General features: G+C 30.4%; 2 protein-coding genes across 2 annotated transcripts in view; one reads left to right on the top strand and one right to left on the bottom strand.

The window, feature by feature from the left end:
- LOC142325570 (uncharacterized) overlaps nucleotides 1–22201 on the bottom strand; it is a 270581-nt gene that overhangs the window by 176732 nt on the left and 71648 nt on the right. The gene's annotated exons all lie outside the window — the stretch shown is intronic.
- The window catches only part of LOC142325569 (neuropeptide receptor npr-1-like), a 253066-nt gene that overhangs the window by 82666 nt on the left and 148199 nt on the right, over nucleotides 1–22201 (top strand). The window contains exon 2 of the mRNA XM_075367476.1: nucleotides 16801–16983. Coding sequence (XP_075223591.1) covers nucleotides 16801–16983 — 183 coding nt within the window. The remainder of the gene's footprint in view (nucleotides 1–16800; nucleotides 16984–22201) is intronic.

Raw genomic sequence — 22201 nt, forward strand, 5'->3', positions numbered from 1 at the left:
TTAAGTTTTACCATATGTTAAGTAGAATAATATTATACAATTATTTAAATTAAAAAAGAGCTACAATAGAATTAATTATAATAATGTATAATAAAGTGTATAAAAAAAGCCCCGATTTCAGACAAATGTATTCGTAAGAAAAATGTTAAAAATTTCACTTATGAAATGTAAACTCCATCAAAATAAACTTATCATGAGTTTATCAAAATATACTCCATCTTGCTTAAAAATGAATTCTTCAGAATCTTCATTTATTTTTGGAGAAACCTGCTTTTGCAGCAACTCGAGATAAGAATGACTTGTTACTGTACTTCATTCAAAAAATAAAAGGTCATAAATTCTTGAAAACGAAACCGCACCAAAAACATTAACTTTTGGTGAATCTCGTGCTTACCTAAAGTACCCTTATGCGAACTTTGTGACGTGAAATCTTATTGTTTAAATTAAATGTTTCAATACAACAACAAAAAAACCGCAGTAAGATTTTTTCACAATATTTTATATTTCCGCTAAAATTATCATAATTGAGTCTGCCGTTGTTGACTATTTGAGCTGTAATTGAGTTGACTATTTTCTTCCCTTCCTAACACGTTACATGAGCATAAACTACGAATCAGGGTTAAAATGCTAGGAAGGACAGAGAACAACACTCAAATCAGCTACGGTAAGAATCTATTGTCTTACATGCTAACTAAGAGTATATTACAGAAATATTTACGTTTTCTTTTGTCACTACATGAAGAGCTTGTATTGGATATAATCGGTAAGTCTTAAATGATTCATCTTACACACACCAAAAGAGGAATCACAAATTTTTGGCTAGAGCGACAAATGAATTTTTCGGATTTTGCTAAGAAGGCTCTTGAAATCATTGTATATTATCCTCTAAAGTGCGCGGTTACCCTGGACTCCTCCCCTTACATAAACATCCTCATGCTTCAAATTGTTTATACCAGCTACGAATACCTACAGTAGATCAATCCTGAAACGCTGTCAAAAATCACCCTGAATCGTTATTACGGATTCAGTCTTGCTAAATTGTAGAACACAAAATGCTTTCTGTTGTATGACCTAAGGTTTACGACCGAGGTTTACGATTTGTTGTTTATGACTGTGGTTAGAGTACATTTGAGCGCTAATTTTGAAATCTGGCGGTAATTAAAGCTTTAAAATGCGCACTACTGAGTGGAGAAAATGTCATTCATTAACTGTGCGCAGCTGCACTAGTGTAGTTTTGAAATCGGGTTATTCTTTTTTATGTATCCCGGATAAAGCATCAAATTAAAGAAACGTTTACGTCCAATTAATTCTTTCGTCTTTATTCACATTAGTAAACGAAAAATACTGGAAAAATGTTTACTATAACTTCTTGGTAAAAGTAGGAAAACCTAAAACATTTTTGTTACTTTTATCAAGCAAAGCTAAAATAATATTTAAATTCTCTAGATCCATAATTTACAAGAACTTGCTACTCTAGTTTATAGCCCTTTATTATTTTAATACAACTTTATAATTTCGGTTAAGTTTTTCTATCTGCTGCTTGTGCACACGTTTGGTTAGATTACTCCTCATTTACGTACAAATAATAGTAAAAGAAAGAAATAATGGACGTAATTTGATTCTAATTTACAATACTAGAATTTACAATAAATAAAAACAATTAATATTTAATCGAATTGATCTAAAGTGGAGGACATGAAAACAGACACAAAATTACAACAGCAATTTTCTCCCATAACTCGGCTACTTTTTAACCGATTTTAAAACATAAAATGTCATTTTTTTCAAAATAAAAGGCTTAGTATTTTAGCAAAAACATTAATTTTCATAAAACTAATATTTACGGAGATATAACAGATTGGAAAATAAACATGGCTGCCATTTTGTAATTTGCGAAGGTATTTAATACCTGATTTTTTGCTAATTTTAAATCTTTATTACGAAGATGCGATTACCAAATATTAATGTGATTTGTCTATCTGGGGTTGACATTCCCAGAAGGGGTCACGGCCCAGGCTTTCGCCGATGACTGTCTCCTTTTAGTTCGTGGTAATTCACGACCGCAGCTAGAAAGTAGAGCGCAGGCGGCTTTGTCAACCGCCGAGGGCTGTATGGTCATGCAAAATTTAAAGATTTCTGTGCCCAAGACGAAGTTTATGCTTCTGAAGGGTGCAGACAAATTATCAACCAGTCGAAACCCCCACATTAAATATAAAGGCTGTGTAATCAGCCGAGTAAGGGTTCATAAGTACCTAGGTGTTTTGTTTGATTATAAGTTGCTTTTTAGCAACCACATTAAGCAAGTTGCGGCGGACGCTGTCTCTGTGATGGACAAACTTAGAAGGATTGCTCGGAAAGACTACGGGCTGTCGGGTCGCCAAATGTACTTGGTGTACCGAGGTGTCTTCGAGAGTATGATCGCATACGCGGCGCCAGTCTGGGCGCATAGGTTGAATAGAAATAGAGCACTGCTTTAAAATTTAAGGAGTGCCCAGCGCAGAGCCTTAATAGTATGCACTGGTGTTTTTAAAACAATCTCCTACGAGGTATTGGGAAAGGCTCTCCCAATCGATTTAGTGGTGAAAGTTCGAGCAGCCATGTGGAAGTTGAGAAGAGGTCGGGAAACCGAGGTATTTGGGATGCGGTTTCGAGCCGGGCTAGAACCGGAGCGGAACGACTATCACAATGCACCGGGTCCAAATTTCGTTCAGTTGCCCATTTCCCGCCTGCGGAAGAGGCTATGGAGCCTCGCGATGGATGCATGGCAGCATGAATGGCACACCACGACTAAGGGAAGATCTCTGTATAGATTTATACAGGATCTGGGGGAATGGTATGCCTCGAATTCATTTTTAAGGGCGTCGGGTGCCGAAGTGCTCACCAACCATGTGAATTTGATGCAATATCTGTTTAGGTTTCGCCTAGCGGCTGATGAGTTGTGTGTCTGCGGGGAGGTCCAGTCGAACGAACATCTTATGTTAGACTGCCCTGCTCTTGGGGGGGCCAGAGACCGGGCCACCTCTTGGGGGGGCCAGAGACCGGGCCACCCTGGAACTTAGAGGTCAGGGGGAAAACTGGCCGCTCATAAACGGCGAGTCGATTTGGCGAGAGCCGCATTGTCGGACCGTGTGGGGGTTCCTCGATGAGGTTGCGATGTTCAACCGTCATCGTTAGATTTTAAATTTAAATGGGATTTATTGATTCCTTCAGCGGAGCTGTGGGAAGTCCTTATCCGAAATAATGGCTGGCCACCAGCCAGTAAAAGCTCCAAGCGCTTTAAATGGTGGACAGGCACTAGCTGGCTGACAGCGACCGAGGCGTGGCGGCTTAAATTGCAGTCTTTTTAACTTGTAACATTTTTAGTTTTAATTTGTAACAAGGGGTGCGCCTCCCCGATCTAGTTTTAATTTGACAAGTGAGCGGTAGGGACACGTAAGCTTAACAGCTCACGCAAGATAGGAGCTCACTAGGAGCATTAGGAATAACGAGGTCGCAAATCTGTTTTGAGGCACAGTAGCCATTTTTTGGCACGGAACATTTGGTCTATGCTCTAGGGTGACCGAATGGGGTGGTGGCGGGAGAGTTGCCAGCTAACCAATGTGATTTGTCTATCCGAACTTGAGATATAAATTTTTATATAAAAATAACAAAATTTCGGACAGGAAGAGAACGAAGGAAAGATTGCCGTTTTTCCTAAGAATATTTTTTGTTTAGTTTTTCAAGTAGAATACGTAAAAGTATAGCCAGCCCACCATTTTAGAAACACTCTATATATATAAAATTTAAAAATCATTTCCTTTATTTCACGATTGGGTAAAAAGATGTTAAATATTAATCAGAATTATTACTTTGTCGATATTAAAAAATCTAAAAGATGACATTAAAAGAAATTAAATAAGTATAAAACTTATATTATTTGAAACTTAATAAAATTATTCATTTTTTTCGAGTTTTGTAATATCGTCAAAGTTCTGATCTATATAAAATATTTTTTTTATCCAATCGTAAAGGACGGAAACACATTTCCTATATGTGTTTCCAATACATTACTATGTAATTACATTACAGAGTACCCGGGGAGATGATGGCCAGTCTTAAGGGACTAGTTCAGGATATCAAAATAAAAAAAATGGTTTATGAAGACAAATCTCCTACTTCGCTTGAATTTCCCTCTATCCGTTATTTTGTATTTTTTTTCAATAAAAATTTATATCTTAAGAACGGATTGAGATAGTTTAATGAAATTTGGTGTATATGTATACATCAGCATCTAATACAAAATAAATAAGTTACAAATTTCTAAATGGTCACTATTAAAGTCATTTAACCATTAATATTTCAATAAATGTTAGTTTTATTGAACGTAGAGACATGATATTGGTTTAACATTTTATTTTTTACCCACAACGGAACGGAACGGTACGTGCGTTTGGGGTAAGAGGTTGTATATGTGTTTATGTTACCATTTTTCTCAAAAACTGTTGGACCGATTCCGATGCGGTTTTTTGTATTGCATAGGTATCACCTAAGAGGAAGAATGCCAGTTTCTTAGAGTTTTTTAGCTTAGTTTTATGGTTATAAGGCACCGGGGTAACAGTAATAAATATGATTTTTCAAAACGGCTTCGCGAGCTTTTTAAAATTTTTAATTTTATCACTTGTCTAACGATCCTGTAACCAAATAATCTTCTTTTTCATCAAATAATGAATTGTTTTACACGTATTGTTCAGTAACTTATTCATTTTAAACAGCAGAGCATATTCAATAACGACTTGTATTCTATTCGTTCAGATCAAGATTTAAATGATACAGTATCTACCTCATTGTTCTAATTTATTAGTAACAAAACGTAAAAGATGCAGGCTGTTTAATCATTCTATTGAAATATTTCCTTTAAATAGTCTACTTTTATTTAGAGAACCGGCAATTGGTACAATCCATTTGATACAATTAAATACGTTGCAAGATTTGTCCAATGATTTATGTTCTACTACATAAAATTTTACGTCTTTTATTGTGAAAAAATTGAGATCTGATTCGTCCAAATCGATTGATAAATAGCTGAATATATATTGTTGAAACTGTTGATGCGGATTGCGAAAATGATACAGTTTGGCATTTTTGTGTCTGTTTTATTTTTATTATTATCATCATCATTATTATTGTTATTATTTTTAATTCAATTAGGGAAGGAAATGATAAAATGTCTTATTTAGCTAGCCTTTCTTTTTCCTGTTTAGCCTCCGGTAATTACCGTTTAGATAATACTTCAGAGGATGAATGAGGATGATATGTATGAGTGTGAATGAAGTGTAGTCTTGTACATTCTCAGTTCGACCATATCTGAGATGTGTGGTTAATTGAAACCCGACTACCAAAGAACACCGGTATCCACGATCTAGTATTCAAGTCCGTGTAAAAATAGCTGGCTTTACTAGGACTTGAACGCTGGAACTCTCGACTTCCAAATCAGCTGATTTGGGAAGACGCGTTCACCATTAGACCAACCCGGCGGGTTTAACCGCCTCGGTAGCGCAGTAGGCAGCGCGTAAGTCTTATTTAGCTAGCCGAATATCAACTAATAAAGCCGTAACACAAATATTTTCGTCTATTCCAAATAGATATTTGCAGTAATCTTATGTTAAAACAAATTACTAATTTTATAATTTTTCTAAAATGTTAAATAATTTTAATCTAAAATAATTTTAATAATCTTAATTTTAATTAAGATTAAATAATTTAATAAAATAATAAATAAAATCTAAATAATTTTAATCTAAAATAATTTTTTATAACATATCTTATATACATTAAATATTTTCCAAAACACAAAAAGCTTTTAACATACGAACATTTATATTGTAAAATCGGTTCAGAAATTTAATATGTTACTGCAAACATTTTTAATGAAATAAAACCTTTCCTCGAAAAGCATTTACGTTTAAGAATATATTTGTGTTATTGTTAAGACTTCTGTTACAATTCAATTCCATCCTTTAATAACTTTTCTTCTTAAAAAAAATAATAATATGAAAGATTCCAACATAAAATAACAAACAGCACTCACATTCTTAACTTTCAAAATAAAATTTCATAACTTAAAGATTATTATTCAGAATAAACAATTCAGTAAATTTAGCCTCAAACTGTATATTTTAATAAAAGTACTTTATTCCTTATGATAATTTGGTCTTTTTTTTTATATTTCCACTGTTTTTTTCCTCCTGAAATAAAGATAATTTAATATAGGTTACAATTCAGATTGCGATGAAGAATCAATTTAATATCACAGCTTTTATTTTCATTCTTTTTTTTTTGGTTTGATATCATCATAAGCTTGAAGCTTGTGCGTGAGATTGTTTTAAAATAATTCAATTAAAATTTACCTATATTGTATAACAAATTGAATATTTTCCTGAAAACAATATTGACACATAGGTTAAACAAATATTCATATTTTTCCTTGATAATAATAATTTTAATTTTTGTTTACACGACAAATATTCGCTTAAAACTTTACGACGGTTATTAATATTGAATGTTGTTGAATGTAATTACTATTGGCTTAAAGTATATTTTATGAGTCGATATCTGTGTTGGAATATTAGTAACCCTTCTCCGAGCTGGAAGGTTTCAGCTTCGAAAGTGTTGCATTTTTTGTAGGTTATAATTTTCTGTACCCAATGTTTCCACTTTTTATAAGTCACTTTTGTGATAGGCGTCAGTAAGAGGATCAGATTGTAAAAAATCTTTTACATCAGTTCCGCTTAACCTCTACTAAAAATAAGGAAATAGCTGTAAAAGCTATTTCCTTAGCTTCCTTTCATAGCTTGTTAATGATATGCTGCTATTCAATTGTTCAAGCGTGGTAATTACTTCATATCCCCAAAATATTTAACATTTTTACTTTGCCGGCAAATATTGCTAGAATAGAATATTAAAGGGAAAAAGTATGGTGATCGTGTTGAAAATGGGGTGTCGAGGTTTTTGCAAATCTTTACGTTTTAGGGTTCAACTAGTTCATCTAGATAAAAAAAATATATACATATGTATGTATGTGCGTACATATGTGTATCATATTGCTACTGAGTATATAACTCAGAATTAATCAAAACTATTTTCTTCAAATGTGTCTCTAATATTACTATATATGGGCCATTGATGATATTAATTTTTCAAAATTTGTTAAGGGGATGGGGATATATCGCGAAAAGACCAGTTTTCGCATTTCTTCAGAGACATTTTAGAGAAAACTTTATTAGAGCAAATTTGTTACCTATAATGCATTTATAAATAAAAAAAAGGTTTTTCAAAAAATCAACCATCATCTCTTAAAATTTAAATATGTTTTTATTATTATTATTTATTTTGCAATGAAAAACCTGTACAAGTCATGCAATACTTTTCCACGTTTTCATTATTATATAAAATAGATTATTAGTGAGTTACAATTTAAAAAAGAAAAACAATAAATTTCAAAACCCTCAAAAAAAAATCAAAACTGATATTCTAACAAATATTTATGGTCAAAAATGTGTGACACTGGTTTTAATGATTTTCAATACCTGAAGTTTCATTAAAAAACTATTATTTTACTTTTAAAATTAAAATATTCAACAATAATTACACTTGTTGAATAGGAATTTTATAATGAGTTACAAAAACAAAACGTAAAAAAAAAAAACAATTATTTAACTGTGTCAGTAAAAATAGAAGACAAAATTTTATTTTTAAATGTTAATCTGTTCCACATTCGATCTCTTTCCATACAAAAAAAATTATTTTATACCACAAATAAGGGAACAAAATAAATAATAATAATTCATTACATTTATTATTTTTTTTATAGATTGTAAAATACTTCGCTGTAATAAGTCTTAACAGTAGATTCCCGTAATAACATAAATTGAATACAACTTAGCCACAAATACAAAAAAAAATGTAAAGTACAGTTAAATATTCTTAGATAATACTTAAAATTTTAAAAACAATTAAGGTGAAATAAATAAGACAAAAAAAAATTAAAATTAATTAAAAAAATTACATACATTTCGTTAAAAGATAAGACCAAGTGTACTTAAAGGTAATTATTAATAAATACATATAGCTAAGGTAAGTTATAATTGTAGATTACAAATTGCATTTTATAGTACATATAAGCTTAGTTTTACTTGGTATTTATTATTCTGGAAAAAAAAATTATAAAAAGGGGATATTAGAAAGTTAAGAGGGATCAACGTGTCATGAGTCGGCGGTGCTTGACCTGGCGTGGTGTTTGCGGGGGACAACCTCGTGTGGGAACCCACCGGGTTGGTCTAGTGGTTAACGCGTCTTCCCAAATCAGCTGATTTGGAAGTCGAGAGTTACAGCGTTCAAGTCCTAGTAAAGCCAGATATTTTTACATGGATTTGAATACTAGATCGTGGATACCGGTGTTCTTTGGTGGTTGGGTTTCAATTAACCACACATCTCAGGAATAGTCGAACTGAGAATGTACAAGACTACACTTCATTTACACTCATACATATCATCCTCATCCATCCTCTGAAGTAATACCTGAACGGTAATTCCCGAAGGCTAAAAAGGGAAAAGAAAGAATCGTTATTATTATAGTGTTAATTTATGAAGGCGTTGTAGAACAAGTTCGTAAGATAGCAAGAAATGGATTTTAAATATGTTTATTGTCTAGGTACTTGTTGGTTTTTAATCAGACTTTGTCAAAATTTGGCACGAAAACCTCCTATAAAATATAAATTCTAATTTAACATATAATAAAATCTTATCATCCTTTCGCTTTATTATTATCCACTTCATAATAATTATTTACGAATTAAATTTGCTAATATTTTTACTTCTTTGTACGATGTACAGGAAGTATTGCAATCACGAAAAATTTCGGTTTTCAGACTTCAATGGAAATATCCATTTTACCCATCCCTGAATTCATTTTGAATATTTTCGGCGGGAGTCTATTCGTATGTATCTCGCATAACTCAAAAACGATTAGCTGTAGAATGTTGAAATTTTGTATTTAGGACTGTTGTAACATCTACTTGCGCACCTCCTCTTTTTATTGAATCGCCTTGACTATAATTGTCCAAAAATGGTAAAAATCCAAATTTTTGGATTTTGACCATTTTTGACCAGTAATAAGCCCTCATTGAGATCTTTTCAACGATATAAGTGGTACTTATTTTTATTGGTTCCAGAGTTATAGCCAAATAAAATTTTAATTAATGAAATATTTGGTTCTTACAACGGGAAGGATGTATATTTTAACCTCTTATTGTAAAAAAAGGTTTACACGTACGTACGTATGTATCTCGCATAACTCAAAACGTATTGGTCGTAGGAAGTTGAAATTTTGGATTTAAGACTGTTGTAACATCTAGTTGCAGACCTTCCCTTTTGATTGCAATCGACTAAACCAAAAGTATCCAAAAACCTTAAAATCCAAAAAAAAATCTGGATTTTGGACTTTTTCTTAACTGCAGTATTAACCCTTCATTGAGAGATTTTCAACGATATACCATTAGAGATACTTATTTTCATTGGTTCCAGAGTTGTAGCCAAATAAAATTTTAATTAATGAAATACTTGGATCTAAGGGGAAGGCACATCGGTTCGAATGAGACTTCATCTCCATTTTTTTAGCTTATTCTTTTAATGTAAATATATTGATTTATTAATAACTATTAGCCTCTAATTGTAAACAAATTTTTACAATTAATAATAATTCAATATAATAAATAATACAATAAAAAAATATTAGAAGTTATTAATGAAATAAAATTTTATGTCCTTTAAAAATGTGTATATGTAATTTAATAGGCGTACAAGGAAACCATGTGGTGTCTACATCAGATTTTTATTGTAAATTTAACTGTTTTAAAAAAAAAACTACTAAACTTTCTCTGAAATTAACTTTGTAATTGTATTGCCAGAACATGATTCAGTAATGACGCTGACTTTTACAAGTGACCGAAAGTATTAAAAACAGATAGCTTTTTAAGATAAAAAAGTTTTTAAATAAAGGTTTTTTAACAGGATTCTAGTCGTTTAAAGTTTTGTAGATCAACTAAAAATCAAAGTGTGGTATCAGAAACAGAAGTTTAAATTTAATGGAGATAATAATTTTTAAATACAAAATAATATAAAATCAGTTTCGATGTACAAGATGCAATATTGAGAAACGGCTGTATTTTTCAGCTAGCCGTGAACATTTTAACTTTCACGATAGAAGTTAAACCCTTCACCGCATCTCTTAGTTACTTCACCGATAAAAAGTTACACTGTCATTTTCAGATATCTATGATACAAGAAGAAATTATCTAAAATATTTAGGAACGCATCAAAATTAATTAGCAGTTACCCTCCTTAACAGGAAAAAAATTAACAGATTTAACGTGTGAAAATAATTTATTTTCGGTATACGCTTCTTTAAAACTAGTTTTTCATTTACCCGTCATATATTTAATCAAACTGGGATTTAAGTGATCATAAACATGATCAAGTACAATAACGGGCTGTTAAAAAAAAAATCAAATGCTTATTTCCTGAAATGTTTTGCAAAGAAATTTACTGAAAAACGCCTTGTTGTTTAAACCAAAGTATTATTTATAATAAATATAATATTTTAATTTATTTAAAATCCGTTTTTGTAATACAATGGTATTAACTGATTGACTAAATATTTAAAATTTAACTTAAAAAAATAATGAAGGCTCTAAAATTCATCACATTTGTGTGAGTGTGTGTGTGTGTGTGTGTGTGTGTGTACACACGCGCGTACACGTTAACATACACACAATCATTTAGTTTCAATAAATGTTTTGTAGCTCGGCCTCCTAAAATAAAAAAAAAATTAACTCCATATGCAATTACGTGGGCTATCTCAGGCTTAATTTACGCTCAAAACATATGTAAATTCTATAAAATGACAATTTAGTTATGGTTATCCTCAGACATGAAAAGAGATTAAAAACTCATCTCTTTCAGTAAAAAAAAAAACTAACATTAAATAACCCCTTTCTAATTTCAGTGTAATCAACTTTCACATTATTTATTTTTATTTTATTTAACGTATGGCACCAAAACATAACATCAATTACAGTCAAAATTACAAACAAAAATTTAACAAACTAATATTTGCTCTGATTCTGGAGTCGCCATTAGGAAATCTTCAGTACTCCCTTCATAAGCTGTCCTAGGGCAAACTTCTATGATGTGTCTGACAGTTCGATTTTTACCACACTCACAAAGGGGCGTCGGTGTTTATATTTATATTTACTTTCACAGTAAATATAATCAGGCTGAAATCAAGTTAATAAAGTAATGATAATTTTAGTGGGATTATCCACCCTTTAGTGGATGGATACACACTAAAGGATGTATAATGCCTCCATAGGATGGTTGTTTATGGATTTATCCAGAATTTAGTTATTGTTTTTTTATTTACAAAAAAAAGATACTAAAAATAAAAAAGAAGTTTTTTTTCTTTGCCTTCTATTTTCTTCTTTTTGTTGTATTTTCTTTTATTTTTTTTTATTTTATAAGAACAATTGCTAACATGTACAGGAAACAAACAGCAACAGTAACAATTGAAGAACTTAAGAAAGAAGCCGTAATAAGAAAGGGAGTCCGACAAGGGTGTTCCCTATCTCCGTTACTTTTTAATCTTTACATGGAACTAGCAGTTAATGATGTTAAAGAACAATTTAGATTCGGAGTAACAGTACAAGGTGAAAAGATAAAGATGCTACGATTTGCTGATGATATAGTAATTCTAGTCGAGAGTAAAAAGGATTTAGAAGAAACAATGAACGGCATAGATGAAGTCCTAATCAAGAACTATCGCATGAAAATAAACAAGAAGAAAACAAAAGTAATGAAATGTAGTAGAAATAACAAAGATTGACCACTGAATGTGAAAATAGGAGGAGAAAAGATTATGGAGGTAGAAGAATTTTGTTATTTGGGAAGTAGAATTACTAAAGATGGACGAAGCAGGAGCGATATAAAATGCCGAATAGCACAAGCTAAACGAGTCTTTAGTAAGAAATATAATTTGTTTACATCAAAAATTAATTTAAATGTCAGGAAAATTTTGAAATGCGGTGCTATAGGAGAATGTTAAAAATCAGATGGGTGGATAAAGTGACAAATGAAGAGGTATTGCGGCAAATAGGTGAAGAAAGAAGCATTTGGAAAAATATAGTTAAAAGAAGAGACAGACTTATAGGCCACATACTAAGGCATCCTGGAATAGTCGCTTTAATATTGGAAGGACAGGTAGAAGGCAGGCCACGTTTGGAATATGTAAAACAAATTGTTAGGGATGTAGAATGTAGAGGGTATACTGAAATGAAACGACTAGCTAGCACTAGATAGGGAATCTTGGAGAGCTGCATCAAACCAGTCAAATGACTGACGACAAAAAAAAAATGGATAAGTTTTTTAACTTTATTTTGGGGAAATTATTTATTTTAATTAAAACTTTATTATATCAAAATATTAAGTAATATAAGTACAAGTTATATTATAACGTTATATTTATAAAGTTAAATTATAAAAATTGTTATAAAATATTTTATATACCTTTAGTTTTTTTTTAAATTAATATTCATCAGTATGAGAACTCTAAATATTACAGTACCTAAAACTAAAATAAAATACGTTTTCCTTGGACAGTTGAAGCAGTATTTATAATGGTTATAGTATTTAATATGGTTTCATAAATTTGTTTGTACAGTATCTATCCAAAACTTTCTTTTGGCAGAAACGCATGTAAAGCACTGAGGTACTAGAAACTGTTTTGTTTGACCCCAGATGTTTGTTGTATAATCAGTCCCAGTGGTAAACAGAATGAATATGTAATTTGAAGGGCTACATAAAATTGAATTTTGTAGTACGCTTATAATATAGAATCGTATATTTGGCTCAGAGAGCAAAAGGAAACCATTTTACTCCTTACTTTTCATAGAAAATTTGGTTCGGGATTCTTGTTATTTTTAAAGATAGCTCTGTAAGTTTTAGCAGCGATTTATGACTCGATTCAAGTCACCGTTTTGATTATTATTTTTCAATTAAAAAATTTAAATAATCTTATTATTAAAGAAAAATCATCATCATCAAAAATATAATCAAAAATATAAACGAGATAAGGAAGAGAACCGCCCAGAAGAATGCCTTCTGTAATAAAAATTGGGAAAAAATATTTAGTTAAAAGAAGGTTACGTTATTAATTTTAAAGAAAATAAATTTTTTCAGTTTTTATTTTTGTGATTTACATTAATTATTAACACTCCGGTGGACGCGCGTGAAGTAATAACGAGAATATTCGCCCAAATGTCATATGACACCCGCTTATATTTTTAATAAATAACCTTTATTACATAAATTAAATTATTTGTTGTATCGAATTATTTATTTTTTATTTATTTAACCTTTAACTTTTATTTTAATTCTCTTCAAAACAAAACATAAAATTTGTATTTCCTTGATAAATATTTAAAAAATTAAAACATTTAAGTAAATTTAATTGATAAGCATTTGGCATTTGGAACCGTTAGTATTAATACAATTGTATAAATCAGATTTCCACTTACGAAAAATTAAAAAAGTGTATGTCCTAGTACTTTTGGAGCTGTTTCTCCATCTTCAGGGGATTTTCAGGGATGTTAATTTAAATTCAAATCAATAATCGTTTTTAAAATTAAACATTTATGTTTATAATAGTCGGTCGTCAAGAATAAAATTAATTCGTACGTCAATAAGACAGTAAAGTCATGTTTTTAAGATATTAATAGTCGCAAACATCTTTACACATTTTTCGTTAGCAGTTAGCAAACATCATTATAAACATAACAGTTTAACTGTAAAAACGATTATTGATTTGATTTGAATTTAAATTCCCTAAAAATCCCTAAAGATGGAGTAACAGCTCCGAAAGTACTAGTATTTACACTTTCTAAATTGTTGGTAAGTTGAAACCTGATTTATACAATTTAAGTAAACGTTTCAGTTGAATGCAAGAGCAGCACTGATGTTCTGAAAAAATGCTGAAAGTAAAAATATATCGTCATAGTACAATTATTATGTGATTTGCGTAATACGTTTACAAATTGGTAACAGCATTTTAAGAAAACAGGAAATGAAGTACACTAAAAAGTTACTGGTAGACCTCCCGTCTCCGAGGAAGCTGTGGATCGAGTAAGAAAAACTTTTCAGAGAATCCGAGTAAATCTACTCGTGCCAGTTTACAACTGGGAATTCTGCAATCGATAATCACGAAGGTTGTACACAAGCACCTATAACTTCATATATATCAAATTCAGTCGGTTCATGGAATTGGAGATGACGATAAACCACGCCGTTACAATTTTGCCTTGGATATGTTTGATAAAGTGAACGAAAATAATGAGTTATTAAAAAAAGTAATCTTCTCTGAAAAAGCTTCTATATTTCGGGTCACATTAACAGTCATAATTATCGGATTTGGGGTAGCGAAAACCCCCATGCCGTTTGGCAAACATCGTGATGCCGGAAAATTAACGTTTGGTTTGTGTCGATTGCTTACGAAGTAATCGGACCATTCTTCTTCGCAGAGCCAACGGTTATTAGTGCTAGTTCTAGACATGCTACAGGCGAATTCAGTGCAACCAATTGCAACCCAACGTTTACTTCCAACAAAACTTCGCACATCACATTGGGGTTTACAGTTATAAACAATTTTATCAACATTGGATCGACCGTGATGGATCAATTTCCTGGCTCCCTCGATTCTCTAAAGTTACGTCACACGATTCTTTCTTTGAGGGTTTGTAAAAGATAGGGTGTATGCAACGAAGGCTGTCAACATCAGTGGACTAAAAAGAAGAATCGAAGGTGTAATTAATAGGATAACTACAGATATTCTTCGTAATGTGTGGCTTGAAATTAAATATCGTTTACATTTTACGCGTCACAAAAGGTGTTTATATGAAACTTGTTTGAATTAAACATGCGTTTTAAACAAAACTGTTCGAATACCCTTTTGAATAATAAAACATGCATGTAATTTTTTTATTAATACCTAAAATGCGCTGAATAATTTATGATCACTGTGTATACTGGTTTTTCCAGCAATGGGATGTTAAAAGGGTTGATAATAATTAATACCTGAACGTATTAAAAATTTAAAACATACTTGAAAATATTTATATATCTTCCTGTAAATAATAAAGTTAATATTCTGCATACTAACGAATTCTTTTTAATTATACTGTATTCTCATATTAACTCTGATTACCAGTTACAAATCTATACGTATAAACTCACATACTACCGGGTGTCCTTTAAAGGTGAGTCCAAATTCTAGGTAATTCTACTTATGATACTGAAGAAAAAGCGTCCAGTAAACATAGGTCCGAAAACGCATATTTTTCTGTCCACCATTTTGTGTTTTTTAAGAAAGAAAATTATTTTTCAAGAACTGTTTCAGATAACGCAATAACATTTTGTAGTTCATTTTAACTAACATTTTTTAATAGGAAAAAAATAACGGTACTTTTCGTTGACAAATTTCAAAATGGCGGTCGTTTCAATTTTTCAGTCTTCAATATCTTAAGAATTATTAGAGCTATCAAATTGTATTGTATTATAAAAATTATGAATCATTTATTTTTAAAACAAAACGACCGCCTTCTCGTAAAAATCTGGCGACAAACAACAGAGTTATTGAAAAAAGTAGGCCTAAACCGATTTAGCGGCCATCTTGTTTTTTTTCTTATCGTGGTTTCAAATTAAAATTGCTAATTTTAGTAATTCTAATTAGAAAATTTGATTTAGTTATCAAGCGAGATATAAAGAAAAACAAGATGACCGCCATACCTTTTGCAATAACTCTGTTGTTTGTCGCCAGATTTTTACGAGTAAGATGTCGTTTTCTTCACAAAATAGTGCTTCATAATTTTTATAATAAAACAAAATTTGATAAATCTAATAATTCCTATGACATTAAGATTGAAAAATTGAAACGACCGACATTTTGAAATTTGTCAACGAAGAGTACCGTTATTTTTTTTCCTATTAAAAAATGTTAGTTTAAAATATAGTACAAAATTTTATTGCGTTATCTCAAACCGTTTTTAAAAAAATAATTTTTTTCTTAATAAACAAAATATGGCGGACAGATAGAAAAATATGCGTTTTCGGACCTTTGTTTACTGGACGCTTTTTCTTCATTATCATAAGTAGAATCACCTAGAGTTTGGCCTCACCTTTAAAGGACACTCTATACACTTCCACGTATACATAGAAATCCACGTATTCTAAAAGTGCAGTTAAGTCTGTATTAATTTATGTGATTTTAATATCTTAAATCTTTTAATAATTTAATATGTTGAATGTTCATTTAACTTGCAACATCCTTTTTTTCCCCACTCTAGAAGATGAGAATGCTGCTTTTATGAGAATGCTGCTGCTTTTAGAAGTTGTGTTGAATTAATTTTTGAAACATGTAATTTTCTTTATCTGGTGAATTGAAAAAAATCAGTAAGGAATTTTAAAAGTATAATATAAAGAACAAACTGTTTTCTTCAAACGCCAGCCATTACAAACGTAAATATATAATAATAAAAAAAAAAAAACATACCCACATCACCAGAATTCATTGGAATGTAATCTATTAAATTTCTAACGTTTAATACTATTAAATATATCGAATTTTTTATTTATTTATCTTTTTAATCTCTAAGAATCCCCTTACATACTTGTATTTCTTAATCTCATTTCTAATTTCTCTTTTCTTCTTTTTTTAAGGAAATTTCACTACACATTACTGGTTGGACATATTATGTGATGTCAAAACGTCATTTAAATCAGCTAAAATATCCAGGAAATCAACGCTACGGATCTGATTGTATGATGTTAATTTTAACATGGATAGTTGGATTTATACTGGTCATACCATATCGTTTTTATGTGAGATACATTGATTTTGGAGTAAGTATTATTCGTAAAAATAATATTTATAATAAACAAAAATGTTTTTATTCACACAAACAAAACAAAAAAAAAACAGACTAAAACACTGATACTAATTTTCAGTCTGTTTGTTAGCGGATGTTATGTAACTGATTTATTATCTGTTTTCTGCCTTAAATTTATAGCTTTCAATAAAAGGAACTGTTGTCTAAACCGACTTCAAAATATATGGGTAATAGTTACTGAATAATACAGAGTTGGAGAAACCACCTTATTATAGAAAAGACAAATACTACTTCTTTGTAGTACTTGGGGTGAACAAGGAGAGCACATATGATCATAAATTTCTGAAACAAAACGCACTTATAAGGTTAAATAAAAATAAGATTAAAATTCAAGTTTTTTACTGTAAATTAGGATACTAATATATATTCTTTGCAACGAAAATTTTTAACACATTTCAATCTTATTTTTAATTAAAAATATCACGCTGTAAATTATAATTTAAAAACCTAAACAAAATTTATTTTTTTTTTAATCGAAACAGGTTTTTGTAGGACCGCCATAAATGGCTTCACTTATCCGGCATCTGTTTTTTTTTTGTTCCTAGAATTTTTTTCATTTTGCTTGAGTGTCCTTTTCGCATTTACTGGATCCATTCTGTTCCTGCTTTTCCTCTGAAATTCTTCAAATGTTTTGAGTCCGAACGTATCTGTCTCTGATTTCTTGTGTTTCTATCTTTGCTTCTTTTAAATTTTCTTTGACCTGTTCGAACCACTTCGTATTTATCTTTTAGTTGTTTCCTCGGTCAGTGATTTTGTTAATTAGAGTTTGTTTTCGTCCATTCTTAACGTAGTACTGAGTTCGTAGAACGTAAGTTTGTGTTTCCTAATCAACTCTGATATTTTGTCTATCTTCTATTAAACTTCATAATTCTTTCGTAGTTTCCAATCATCTTCTGCTTATCAGGGTTAAAGTTTAAATTGTGTTTAAAAAGTAAACTTAAAAAGTTATTTTATTTTATAAATCGTACTTTTATTCATCAATTCCATATCAATGATTACTTGAAATTTTAAAGAGCGGGCTGACATAAAATTTCATTCAGGCATGACAGTTTCATATTGTTAATTTCAAAAAAGTTTTAATAATTTACATAATTTGCTTTTATTTTTTATTTCTTATTTTATACTTTTTTATTTTAAATCCTTACCTCTTCTTAAGCTTCTGTTATCAAATTAGTTTCAGATCTTAGAGCTGGACTCATCTTTCAGATATTTTCATATTCTAGAAGCACTAAATGTATCAACTTTTTGTACGCTGCCTAGTTATCAAGTACTGCTATCTAGCGGCGCAATTTGTAAATTCTCCGTAAAAAATTAATAAAATGACATATTCGAGTCCCGCGTTTCATCAAATGAAAAATAAAACCGTTGTCTAACAAAATTCGAGATACTTTTTTGAATGTATTCTTTTTTAATAATCTAACTGAACTGAAATATAATGTTTTCATGCTTATTTTTCCCTCATTTTCATTTCACTGTTACATTAGGTCATGTTTAGAACTGTAAACGTAGTTCTTTGACTTCGTCGCCTCTTATCGACGAAATTCTAATGAACTCCGTGATCAAAGTGGTGTAAAGTTATAGCTTAAATTACTTATTTATAGATTTTTAGGTCCGGCAGAAATTCCTTAAATATCGGCTATGATCTTTAAAACCCTAATTGGAAAGTTCGTTTCCGTTTTGTCCGTTTAAAACCGACTCCACTGTTCATTATTTTTTAGGTAAATTTTGAATTTTACTCTTTGTTGTGATAATGGCATTCGGAAATTTTTCCACAAATATTTGACGCCTTTCTTAAAACAATCCGGTACGTACATAAGCTTCCACTATAGTAACGCTTTTTTTTGATCGAATCATAAGGCATTTAAAAAAATACGAATAATGTACTTCGTATACTATTGACAGAATTTTTTTCTTTTTCTTTATAAAACAACAAAATAAAGTTGTTAAAAAGTTTCTACAAATAACCTATAAATCTTGTTTGACCAGTTTAAAATCAAATCTATTAGTCTATTTTTCAAGTAAAAAAAAAAATAGCATTTAAAGAAAACCTTTTAAGAAAGTTTAAAATGGTACATAGAAGAATATTTAAAGTTTTGTAAGAGACGATGAAGTTTTTAAAAAATTATCAGTTTTGCAACTCCAAAAGAAGTAAGAAGGTTAGAAATAAAAACGTTTTTGAAAACTTTAAAAACTCTTTCAGTTTACTGATAATAGATATTTAAAAATACGAAATAAAATATAAAATCCACCTTAATACTTCTAAATTACGAGTTAATGATTTCCTCAACTTATCTAATCCTTTAAAACTAAATTAATAATTCGTTTTTATCACTTAAAATAATAAAAAGCATCTTTTAACCGGGCAAAAATTAATAATAAAATTGTATATAATTAATAATATGATCTCTCGTTTGTACCAAACCATTGTTAGCCCACTGTTAAAGTATTGCTCTAAGATTTGGAACAATAAAAGAACAAGATACCATGAACAAATTGAGAGGGTTCAGAGAAGGCAGTTCTATGATTTACGCCATCAGGACAGTGAGGATAATTCATCATACGAAAGAGTTACAACGTTTGAAATTATGACCCTTAGAAAAGAAAGAAATCTTCACGATGTGCTGTTTGAATATATAACTATCCAGTGGGCCATTGAATTTGATGCGCTCAAGAGGGAATTAAGATGGAAAACAGAATAAAAACATGCATGTCTTCCTCAAATTTTCCAATCTCCGAGACGGAGTGGTAAAATTACCACTCTTGCCTTTTATTCAGGGCTCGCGAGTTTCAATCCTCGTCAGGCATGGCAATTTTCATTCGCTACAAAACTTTATTTCCATATTCACTCATACAAGCTTCAAATCTTCTTTGGTTGATTAATGAATTAATTTATCAAACAAAAATTTCTGCAGCGTAAAAAATATCACCGTTCACTCGAGTCAATATGGCAATATGGTCACTCGAGCACAAAAGTGCATCTTTATGCACTTCGAATATCTTTTTACGATTTTAGAAGTAAGCGCCCTGCACAGCGATGCGCTTTTGTGTTCGAGTGATCGTATTGAGTGACCTGACACAAAACCTTATCATTAATTCAGTCGATTTCTTACTGAATGTTTGTCTTCGAGTTAAACAATAGTCTATCGATTTGATTCATAAATTTTATCCTTCAAACAGCCCTAAACGGAAAAATCGTAAGTAGACAAATCTGAGAACGGACGCCATGGTTCTCTGTTAACAGTTTCTTCTTTTGTAAACGCCGCACGAGTGAATAGTTTGATTTATGACATGTTGTTCCGACTTGTTGGAAGAAACACAATTCGTTTTTACGATCTGTTATCCGAGCGTAAATTCTTCGAAAATTGTATTACTGTATTGACAGTTCGAACAAAATATATTAGCCAAACTATACGATTACAAGAAACAGCATACTGTATGTCAATTTTCTCATTGTGAATTGAATGTTCAAACATATAATGAAAGTTTTCAGTAAACTAGTCCTTGATGTACGAATTAGCACGCTTACATAAATTAAATCGTAGTTTTTGTGACATGAAATGAAGATTCTATTCATCGACAATGTTTTTATGAAGCCAGTCATACTAATTTAGACGTTACGGTTTGTTTGTCTTCTTAATTTGTTGTACAATTGTTACACGATATGTTTCAAATTTGAAACGTGAGTAATCTTTCACCAAAAATGTATATTAATATAAAAAAAAAAAATTACAATGAAATTGTAAACCGTACCGTAAGAGTCTCGCAGATATAATTTCTTCCGCTCAAAAAACAAAAATTTTCTGTAATATAAATAAAACTGTTTTTAACAAAACGTTACTGATATAAAAAAAGGTAAGACACTACATTTCTATTGTAAAAATCTGTTATTAATTTGGAATTTTCTTTAAAAAAAATACATACTAAATATATGTAATAGACAATAGATATACAATAATAGATAATAAACAATGTTTAGGCGTTCCATATAATAAGAAAAATTTGTTATAAAATTCTTACCGCCCAGATTTAATTTATTAAACAACGAATAATCTCAAGAATTGTATTATTTTTGTAAATGTGATATATATTAATTCTAAATGAAATTTAGATTATTATTTCTGTTATATTTATTATTTGTTTAATAAAACTAGTATAATCTCTTGTAAAGTAATACTTTTATTATTTTTTTAAAGATGTGACGGGAATTATAAAAATTGTATCATCTCCAGTACTTTTATTTACATAACAGCATTTACTATTAAAACAAGCTGTAGTATATTTTATTTTAAATTTTATTATTTTCAAGTACGTTATCAACTTTTTGTACGGTGCCTAGCTATCAAGTACATCAAGTACAAGTATATCTAGCGGCGCAATTTGTAAATTCTCCGTAAAAAATTAATAAAATGACATATTCGAGTCCCGCGTTTCATCAAACGGAAAATAAAACCGTTGTCTAACAAAATTCGAGATATTTTTTTGAATGTATTCTTTTTTAATAATCTAATTGAACTGAAATATAATGTTTTCATGCTTATTTTCCCCCCATTTTCATTTCACTGTTAGATTAGGTCATGTTTAGAACTGCAAACGTAGTTCTTTGACTTCGTCGCCTCTTATCGACGAAATTCTAATGAACTCCATGATCAAAGTGGTGTAAAGTTATAGCTTAAATTACTTATTTATAGATTTTTAGGTCCGGCAGAAATTCCTTAAATATCGGCTATGATCTTTAGAACCCTAATTGGAAAGTTGCCTATTTCGTTTTGTCCGTTTAAAACCGACTCCATTGTACATTATTTTTTAGGTAAATTTTGAATTTTACTCTTTGTTGTGATAATGGCATTCGGAAATTTTTCCACAAATATTTGACGCCTTTCTTAAAACAATCCGGAATGTACATAAGCTTCCACTATAGTAACGCTTTATTTGATCAATGTCAATTCTAATTGATCATGAAAAGTTGATGCAAAAATAATCTTACTATTTTACGAGTGTTGTAAATAATTATTCTAGGGTTACCAGGCACCACTATTTGTTGCCTATTAAAGATGTACTAGCACTATATTCCGATGGTTTTTTCCATTTTTTTATTCAAACTTTGCTTCAATCGGTCAACAATATTTTTCTAATAACTCACATTTACCTATTTTAATATTTTTTTCCATTTT

This window comes from Lycorma delicatula, chromosome 5 (assembly GCF_047948215.1).
Source record: "Lycorma delicatula isolate Av1 chromosome 5, ASM4794821v1, whole genome shotgun sequence".
Lineage (NCBI taxonomy): Eukaryota > Metazoa > Arthropoda > Insecta > Hemiptera > Fulgoridae > Lycorma > Lycorma delicatula.